General features: G+C 42.6%; 1 protein-coding gene across 1 annotated transcript; it reads right to left on the reverse strand.

The window, feature by feature from the left end:
* Window positions 4,144-8,013, reverse strand: LOC8085536 (heterogeneous nuclear ribonucleoprotein A3). The gene is made up of 7 exons (XM_002453505.2): window positions 7,865-8,013; window positions 7,585-7,777; window positions 7,464-7,504; window positions 6,062-6,225; window positions 5,841-5,943; window positions 5,598-5,767; window positions 4,144-5,111 (listed from the first exon to the last, which is right to left on the reverse strand). The coding sequence occupies exons 2-7, from the start codon at window positions 7,749-7,751 to the stop codon at window positions 4,581-4,583; spliced, it is 1,176 nt and encodes a 391-aa protein (XP_002453550.1). The 5' UTR covers window positions 7,752-7,777; window positions 7,865-8,013; the 3' UTR covers window positions 4,144-4,580.

Genomic DNA, 10,380 nt, shown 5'->3' on the forward strand with positions numbered 1-10,380 from the left:
AAAAGCACTAAATAAATTCTTTCTTCATAGGATCTAGCCACCACCCATACTTTCATCCTGGATCTTGAGATCGAGCCTTCCTCTTGGGATCTTTAGCCTGCTTAGCAAGTTTTGGAGGTAGTGCTGCTATATCCTTTTCTACTAGGGTTGTTGAACCAGCACCAGCTGATGCAACTAATGAGGATGCAACAGCACCTCCTTCGGGATTAGACTCAGGCATGATGACTTCTACTACAAGTTGCTGCCTTCGATTTTCATCTACTCAAGTTCAACAAAGAGCCAAAAAAAACATTGAGATTTGAGCATAGTGCGGGAGAGGAGATGACAAAGCAAAGCCAATTTAATGACTCATCTTTAAAGGAGGAGCTCATCTTTGTGTTCCCTTGGACCTGCAGCCTCCAGGTGGAGAAGAGAGTAGGTGACTTTGCAATTGCAGCAAAAAGGGGAGGAAGAAGCATGCAGCAGGGAAGAGGGAGGAGGAAGCAATAAGCAACATCAAGCAAGTAGCAAGCAGCAACAGGTTGCTTGGATTGGAACTGGAAGGGAGGCTTAGCAGCTCAGTAGATGCACAAGTAGGAGCAACAAGCTCAGCAGCTGACGGCTGGAGTTGGGAGTGAGGACTGAGAAGAGAGAGAGAGTAGGGGTGAGGTATATAAGAGAAACTCTAATAGAACTGGCCTAAATAAATATAGCCGAGGCTAAAAGCAACCCATCTGCCAATTTAGTTTAGATTTATTAGGCCTCCTGATTGGACGATTAATCATAATTAATTGACGATTAATCGAGCGTTCAGATTTTTAATCGCTCTGATCAAATCGGATGTCCTAATCGAGTGGTAAGTACCGATAAGAACGATTAATCACGACTAATTGGACAATTAGAAAACATTGGATGATTGAAATGTTTAATTATCGCTTCTCTGCTGTTATTCTTTTTTTCTCGTCGTAGTTATATTTGTAATATTATCTATGAACTGAAGTTACAGCATGGTAGGAATGATGTAATGCGTTGCTGAGGAAAAAGTATGAACACAAACAATGCGAGGTACAAACCAATCCTACCATCAGTTGACTAAAATGGATTTCGCACTCTGTTTTTGTACTAAAAATAAATCGATCCGTGGAGAAAATAGCACCCTATGGCATCGTACCGAGAAGAAACTTTAGGCGGGCAGTTAGAGAAACATCCTGAAGGTAGACTGCCTCGGACGTACTCCCGTTACATCAAATATTTAGACACATGCATAAAGTAAAATATAGACTATTTATGAATCTAAAAACATAGCTAGAGAATAAATTTGCGAGATAAATCTTTTGAGTCTAATTAGTCTATGATTAGACACTAATTGTCAAATAAAACAAAATTACAATAATACATGTTAAACTTCAATACCGTAAACCAAACACAGTTGCTCCTTATAATTTTGGACGTGTAGTGAAATTGGAACAGAGGAAGTACATCTTAATGAATCAATCAATATGCAATTTTCTTCGAATAGTTCCAACAAGTAAATTCAAATGGAAAATACGCTCTAGCGGTTGAATGCTTGTGCGATGATTTGGTAAAGAAAATTAAATCAGGCTGCCTAAGTGCTTCATTTTTTCTTTTTTTTTCTGTGAGACCTAGTTACAGACGCAGATGCTCACAAATACGAGCGTACACTCACCCCTATGAACGCATGCACGCACATCCTACCTCTATGAGCACCTCCGAAGAACCGAGTTGGACCGATAAGTCTTGAGATTGACGAAGTCGCCACAGGTGCCTCACTGTTGACGGGCACATCACCTACCACTGAAAGCATAGCGTCGGTAAATCTTAGAATAAACCTAGGAAAATGCGACACCCGTGTCAAGTCGAGGATTTGAACTCTGAACTCGAGTGGACAGGTTCTACCACAAGAAATCCAACTAGCTATTCTATAATCAGTTACAAATGTAGATGCTCACATACATGAGCACACACTCACTCCTTTGAACGCATGCACGTACGCACACCCTACCCTTATGAGCACCTCCGAAGAACTGAGTTAGACTGACAAATCTCGAGATCGATGAAGTCACCACAGACGCCTCGTTGTCGATAGGCACGTCCTCTATCACTGAAAGCATAGCGTCGTTAAATCCTGGAATAAATCCAAGAAAATGCGAGCACCCTTGTCAAGTCGGAGACTTGAACCCGGATGATCAGTTCGCTTTTTGTCTGTAAGTTGATCTATCATCATCTCAATCATCACAAACAAATAATTAGTATTATTATAAGGCATGAAGTTGTTCAACTAAGCAATAGACACGATGTATCATCCTAAATAGGATGAGTTTATTTTCCTTAACCAAGCACTCCATATGAGCTTCTGGCGTAGTAGCGTTCGGCATCAGACTTGGGCAAAGCTGCACGGTCGGGGCTTCAGCAGGCAGCAGGTTTCAGTTGCACACTGCAGCCTTGCAGGTGTACGTGGTACTGATGTAGTGATGAGTGATGCCTAATCCTAACTTGGCATATGCATATCAGGTATCTCAGTTGGTCGTTTTGCACTTGCTCCAGTAGTAATTAGTGATTACCTAAATCATCTATTGTAGATTTGTAGTACTACTACAAAATCGGAAACTCTACTATGCAACAGATCACACGCTTGGGGAGCGCCCAACCTGTCCTCCTTCTCACGCTCGCCTCCTCCCATGACCTCCTCTCCCCGAGCTCCTCCCTCCCCTCCCATGCACGCTCCCGCTCCTAGCGATCGACCCCGACGACCCCACGTCCACAACAAGCTCCTCCCTCCCTCCCTCCGGCAGCGGCAGCAGCGGCGGCGGCGGGTACCGGCGAGGTAGGCCTCCTCCTTCCTCCTCCTCATAGATCTGTGAACATAGGAGACAAAGACGGTGGCGGCAGTGACTAGGGTTCCAGAAAGCTTTCCCCCTCTTTCTTCTGCAACTTTGGCAGGTATAGAAGGGCCTGCCCGGTGGGAGGTAGGTAGGCTAGGCGGTGGGGATGGTGACCAGGCGGCTTAGGAAAGCTGTCGGTGGTAGGGGCGGTCGGTCTAGGTCAGGACGTTGGAGGCTCACCGGAGTTGGAGAAGATGGCGCCTGGCGAGCTCGTGGAGCTAGACAAGATAGCGGGAAAGGGTGGGGAGAGAGGGAGGAAGATAGATGCCGCCGCGAGCGCTAGGGTTCACCGAAGCGGTAGGGCAATGGCCGGCAACGGGGGCAAGGACGACGAGGAGTGCAGAGTCAAGGACGACGGCGAGGGAGAGGGAGGAGGAGGAGGGGCATAGGGAGGGCAGGGTTGAGGCTGGGCACGAGGCAGACAACGGGGTGTGCTTGTCGCGCATTAACATCCCCCCTCCAAAATTGGCCAGCCAATTATCCTTGTTTGATTGCCTCTTGGACTAGAATCAGAATTTTTTGACATTGATTCTACTACACTCGCTGCATCTTCCTATCAAGGTTAGATTACGAGCAAATTTTTCATCGTAAAACAAAGTAGTGCCTTATTTTGTGTTTCGCATCAGCCTTTAAATTCCCGGCTACGAGCCATCTACACAGATTGAGACTTGCAGCCTCACGACTGTGAATCCCAAACGAAGCAGTCTCATCTATAAAGAGTTGTCAATCCCACATACACGAATTGGGCTCGACCATGGACACCAAATGAAGCAGTCTCATCTATAAAGAGGGTCTGATTGGTTCCTTTGGTATTGCGTATACATTACAAGTTATGCAAGACACCCTTATTATCTAAAAATAAGGCAATGCATGACATCCTTATCCTTAATCTAAATAAGGCAATGCAATTCATACTTTGTCTGCCTGGATGTAAAGTTATATAGTATATAGATCTCTATACAGTATTATGTGTGATTGGTTTCCTACATAGGTAGCAGATTGAACCCAGAGCTGAATAGAACTCGTGTTAGGCGGTCTGGGGCTAGGCTTATTACTTTGAGAACAGTGGCTAGATTGTAAGATAATGGCAAGTGAGAACCGACACATAAGAATAACATTTTCTGACGATAAAAAAGAAACTAGTTATTTTTCTGATGATAAAAACGAGAACATAACCAATAATTGTTGCAAGTTGCAACAGAATACGAATTCTCATGCACAAAACTGCAAGTACGAATGCAGACATTACAACCATTATACGTCACAGTTAGTTTTGTTTCATTTCCATTTGCAGAATGAAAATCAGCAGTCATAAGATGTAAACCAAATCCTTCAATAGGTTCCTAGTTATAATCGCCACATGTGCCAACAGTTAAATCTTGCAACGGCAATGTTACAGCACAGAATATAGTTCTACCGCACCAAATACTGTTCCTACCATAAAATGCTTGTTCTCAGGGTTCTAAACTCTGCATACCAAACTAAAGAATACAACACAGGTTTCATGTGTAGCTTACAAAGGCAGGCAAGCAGGCGGGCAGGCTCAGCAGCTGCAATTACACAGTTGTTCTAGCGGTGACTTGAGTTCAACCCAACTATGTTCCAATGCCGCTGTTTAGGTGGACATGGCATGAAAACTGAACTTCTAGGAGACCAGAGGAACTCCCGAGACCCAGAAAAATTGATTGAACTTGTCACTTATTTTCCATAAGGATGATACCTGCTAGAACCCCGAGCACCTGTACTCCCACCACCAGTACCACCACTTGCTCCACCTGCTCCGCCATAACCGCCATATCCGCCAGTGCCATAACCACCTGGGGCGCCACCATAGGCGCCACCTCCATATGCACCGCCTCCATAGGCACCCCCTCCATAAGCGCCACCACCATAGGCACCATATGCGCCATATGCGCCTCCATACATGGATCCACCATAACCACCACCAAAACCAGACCCAAAGCCAGCATTGCCTCCATAGCCATACCCTCTACCATAGCCATATCCTGCTCCTGCGCCACCATCATACCCATAACCCGCTGCAGCAGATCGATAAGCACCACCATACCCATAACCGCCGCCGCCACCGCCACTGCTGCCACTGCTGGCATTACCAGCTCCACCACCACTACGGTAAGAACTGCGGTAACCTCCACCCCCGTGGCTTGATCTCCCATTACTGCTGTGATCAGATCCATGTTTCTTTGGTTCAGCCTTCTTTATTTCAACCTGGAAACAAAAACCACAGAAAGTTGTCTAAAACATATGTAACTGAAACAATAGGAAAACCATTTCAAATTAAACAACAGCAAACACACTCACTGTAAATCAGCACAATCATCTTAGATCAGATTCCAATTCTCTATGACTTATCAAGAAAATGAGTAAATACCATACATTAAATAACCAAAAATAAGGAGGTTAAGATCACAAAGTGTGAACAATTGGTAAATGTGAATTTAGAAGGGAAAGAAAAACAATGTCTTTTTCCTATAGAAGAGCTATAGAGTTCTATTCAGAATTTCGAGGCACCTATTATAGCCAAAATAGTGGTCAAATATCAGGACCTAAGTCATATTCTAGTCTAGAATTTCAATACCCCTTTACTCCAGTAGCATATGAAACTATGAACATTTCTAAGACTTTAGTTTTTTTGTTCTACTTCACTATTGAGTGGAACATAAGTTTAGAACAAAATGAATTTAAAAATCTAACCTGCTTCCCACCAAGATCACGCATTCTCCCCTCTGATATGACCCTTTCAACAGAATCTTCACTTTCAAAAGTGACAAAACCAAACCCTCTAGAACGCCCAGTGCTATGATCTAGCATTATCTGATGTTCAACCACCTTACCATACGATGAAAAGTGATCCTTCAACTCATCTGAAATTTTGTACCTTCTCAGTATCATAAACAAATTGAGTTCAAGATTTCTTTGTTGATAGCAAACACCTACCTTCAGTAAGAGATGGTGGTAGCCCGCCGATGAATATCTTTCTTGTCTTGGGGCCATCTTTGGTGGTCATCTCTTCCCTCGGGACTGTCCTCTTGACTTCAACCTGCATAAACCAGAAGTTGATAGGGGTCGAAAGAAGCTAAATGTCAACTAAATTGCAGAGGTTTGCAGAGCTGCAAACCGAGGTCCCTGTTACGGCCGATCTAAATTAGATGTCCTACCGTTCTGCCATCTATAACGTGATCATCCTCCAAAACCTTGTCTATAACAGATGGATCAGAAAATGTAACAAATCCAAATCCACGAGGCATCTTAGTATGCTTGTCCTTCATAATTACAGAATCAGTTATTGCCCCATACTTCTCAAAATGCTTGGAGAATGATTCTACATAAAAACAAATAAACCATACAGATTTGTCAATTTGGAAAAAAAGAACAGAATCACAAAAGGTAGCAAACCAAGATTGGAAATGGACGAAAAAAATATTTCACATAAGAGCAGACCTAGAAACGTCATTCCAGAAACCAATCAACAAATGCAAATCTAAAGGTAGCCTACAACAAAAATGGCGTGCCCTTCTTTTATTAAGCAGAAACATATGGATTTTCTTGCATAACCCATATCGGTGTATGTATTCCAGCAAGAGAACATATGAATTTGAAAGAAGCTCATGATTATGTGCAAGCTATCTCATTACTTGACAGTACTTGTATCTTAGATTAGTTAATTAGGGCCACATAACTAAGCATTATGCACTTAACTAAATACAGAACAGATATATTAATTTTACAATTTACTATGCATTGTGGGACAAACGACTCATGATAATAGAACAAAACCAAGTAACAGGTGTTGGAAAATATGTAACAGCTTTCCTTACTGGTGTATCCTTGACTCAAATACCAAGTGTGTTATAAATCAATACAAATTACAAATTACAAATGCAGTACAATGAGTAAAAGCAAATATGGGCATGATGCAGGAATTTTACTGTATCCCACTTATATAATGAAAAAATGTTTAAAGGCTAAGCACTCAAATATGCTAACTAGCACAGAAAATGCAAAGAAACATGTATCTATCAAGTGCATCATCAATCATGCACATATTTTTTTATGATTAGTCACCCAGGTATTATCATTCATTTGTCCTATTCCAATTAGAGAAGTTACAAAAACTCACACACTTGATTAAAAACATGGAAACATAGTTGAATCCATGAGAATAACGTCAGCAAGTCAACCAACCGAATAACAAATAATGCCACAGGCAAGAAAATATGCAAGAAAACACATGAATAACATTAAGCCTTTATAGCAAAAAAAACATTGAGGCAAACAAGGAAAACAGCCTCCGTGCAGTAACCAGTCGGACATGTAACGAAAGCATCGCTAACGAAAACACTACTTTCCGCAATAACAAAAGCCATATCAACCCTTTATGACAACCTCCTGCGCAGATAGTTTGTGTTTCCACATAGCATTCAAAACATCTAAAGAACCGAACTAGACAAATCGAACTCCAGGGCACCTTTATTCTAGCATTCAAAACGTCTAAAGAACCCAACTAGACAAATCAAATCCAGGCCACCAAATCCAGTAAATAAAACATATAAATTTTACCTTCAGTTGTCTCCCAAGCAACGCCACCAACAAAAATCTTCCTGCAAAAGGCAAAAAGTATTAGCACTCCTGCTGACCCACATCCTAAACATTCAGAAACCCTAGGGCTCAGATCGCTCACCCCGACGAGTCGCCGCCCGCCCCCCTCCCATCCTCTCCGCCAGCATCGCCGTACCCAGAGGCCCCATCCCGGCCTCCCCGCCTCCCGGGGTGCCCCTCCTCCTCGTCAACCTCCTCCTCGTCGTACCCGTTCAGCGCGTGCTGGTTGTCCTCCGGGTACCCCGCCATGCCGCAAACTTCCGCGCAACCGCCGCCTGAGATCGAAACAACGGAATCTGAGCCAACACGCAGAAACCCTAGCTCGAGCCTTGGAAGAGGGCGCGGGGGGGAACGCGGATTACCTCGGATTCGGAGCAATCAGACGGTGGGGTTCGCGGCCTGAGCAAACCCTAGCGGCGCTGCTGCGGGTGCGGGTTTAGAGGGCGAGGCGGGGTTGCAGGAGGAAGGAGATGAAAGAGAGACGGAGGAGGCGGCGGCGAGGTTCGGTTTGAGTCCAACGCGAAGGCGGCTCCGAGAATTTATATGAGCCGTGCGCGACGGTGCGGGTTAGAGACACAAGAGGGTTTGGGTTTTGGACGAAGTTGACCACAAGTCTAACCATGACAAATTTCTACAAATCACTTAGGCTTCTATGTAAATCGACTCATGGTCTGAGGTGGCAATGCGAGCACTAAGGCTTCTCGAGGAGATGTAAATTAGCTTAGGGTTTGAGGTGGCAATGTGATGAGTTCAATTAACCGCTGGAAGACGACTTATGGTGGAGAATAAAGAGTTGATGCAGAATATTGAGTCGACTTTTCGCAAATAAAAATTGAATTCTGGATGGCGGTTGGGTTTGGTGAACAAGAGGGACGGACTTTCGGCTCCACAAGATCTGGTCGAAGATGTTGCCCGTGCGCTCTCGAGGCCCTTTGTCGGTGTGTTGTGGTCTCAATGTCGTCGACCTCAATGTCGCGCTTGGTGTCCATGTAACCTGCTCGAATGGCACCACCCGCCCCACCGCACGTGGCGTCGTGCTCGTCGCTGACTAGGAGAGCCACACATGTAGGGCGCCAACTTGGGTAGCGGCGTGCAGATCGTCCACCTCGCTGCCGCTTGCACGGAGGAGCTACTGGAGGTTATTTGTGGCGGAGAAAACAAAGGTGTTCCTTGTTCATAGTAGAAAGTAAAGTTATCTCGACGGTGTTCTTTTTATTTGTTATGTGGACCCTACCTTACTTTTATCCTAGGAGTCGACTCTGGCTACGTGCTTACGTAGTTCTCTATAAAAGAAAATCGACTCAACAATTGTGGATGCCCATACATGATTTTCTATAAAAAAAACGACTTAACAACTGCGGATGCCCTTACGACCTGTTTGAATGTTGTAGTTTCAAGAAACTTTAGTTTAAATTTTAAATAAAGCAAAAGATGTGTAAAACTCTAGTTTAGAAAAGATATAGAGTGGACTTTTAAAAACTCAAAAAAAAAACTATAGTTTTAAGTATACAATGGGTTTCTAAAACTATAACTTTTTTACAAAATTATAGTATCTACTTATATTTTTGTCCACCTCTCCCTAGGGACGGCGAAGAGTTTCTTTTATCTCATTTTTTCTTTCTATAAACTGCGCTCACACCCTTAGTGTCTCGTATGTGATCCAAACTCATAACACATAATGATACGAATTAGGACAACTCGCATATAGCGATGATGAATACAAAGTCCAATTCCAATACGTATTGGGTCGTGCCATACTATCTCGTATGTGACTCGAACTTATGACCCACACTCATATGAGTTAACTCTCATCTAGCGATGATATGTAGTCTAATTTCTATATATTGGATCATGTTGCAACATGCTAGTTGTTACAAAACTCAAAATAATACTTCCCATCTAAACATGGCCTTAGATTCAGATCAAGAAACAAATAATTCAATCGTTGTTGTAGTTTTTTTTAAAATACAACATACTCTTCCATTCTAAATTATAAGTGTTATGATTTTTCTAAATTCAAATTTAAAAACTATGTATATAGACATATAGTATGCATCTAGATACATAGCAAAAGCTAAGTACCTTGAAAAGCTAGAATGACTTATATTTTGAAGTGGAGAGGTTAGCAGGTTGAGAAAAATGGGACGAAAGATCATCATATTTCCCTAGTTGTACAAAGTAGATTACATAGAAAAATTAAGGGGTTGTTTGGTTCTTGAAACTTCATCTAGCCCTATCATGAGTTTTGGTGGACTAATGACACGATCAAAGGATTAATATGTTGACAGAGTATTTGAGCAGGTTTTTAGTGTATGAAATGAAGTATTTGATGAATGGTGATCCCCAAATTTACTTAAGATGAGTTGCGGAAAATAAAGTTTCATTGCATATTCTTTATATTCTGTATTTGAGGATTGAAAACTATTGTACTATTAAGGGGATTCAAAGTCATTATCTTGCATGTATATCTCCATGCTCCAAGAGAGGATACAAATTTTTTGGGAGATACTAAAAAGTGTTGAGAGAAAATTTTCCAAGCTAACTTGTTTATGCAAACTATTTCTCAGTAGGGCTTTCCAGATGTCCAGAGAGGATTCTATATGTCAAACCTTTTGAGGAATTGGAGAATCCTTGAAGGCACAAATTTGAGTTTGTTACTCTTGGATTTGAGGAATCCTAGCCAACACAAAGTTGCACACGAGCTCTTGATATGCGATTGAGCACCGGAAAGTTTGTATTACCTTGACGATTCTAGTGAGAATGTGAGATCTCTCAAGCTTGACCTTCGTGTTTTTTTATAAGAGAGCAATGTTGAAGAGATTCAAGTCTTTGTGGCTTCCTCAACGACAAGGACTTAAGCATTCCTTTATTGTTTGGT

This window comes from Sorghum bicolor, chromosome 4 (genome assembly GCF_000003195.3).
Source record: "Sorghum bicolor cultivar BTx623 chromosome 4, Sorghum_bicolor_NCBIv3, whole genome shotgun sequence".
Classification (NCBI taxonomy): Eukaryota; Viridiplantae; Streptophyta; class Magnoliopsida; order Poales; family Poaceae; genus Sorghum; species Sorghum bicolor.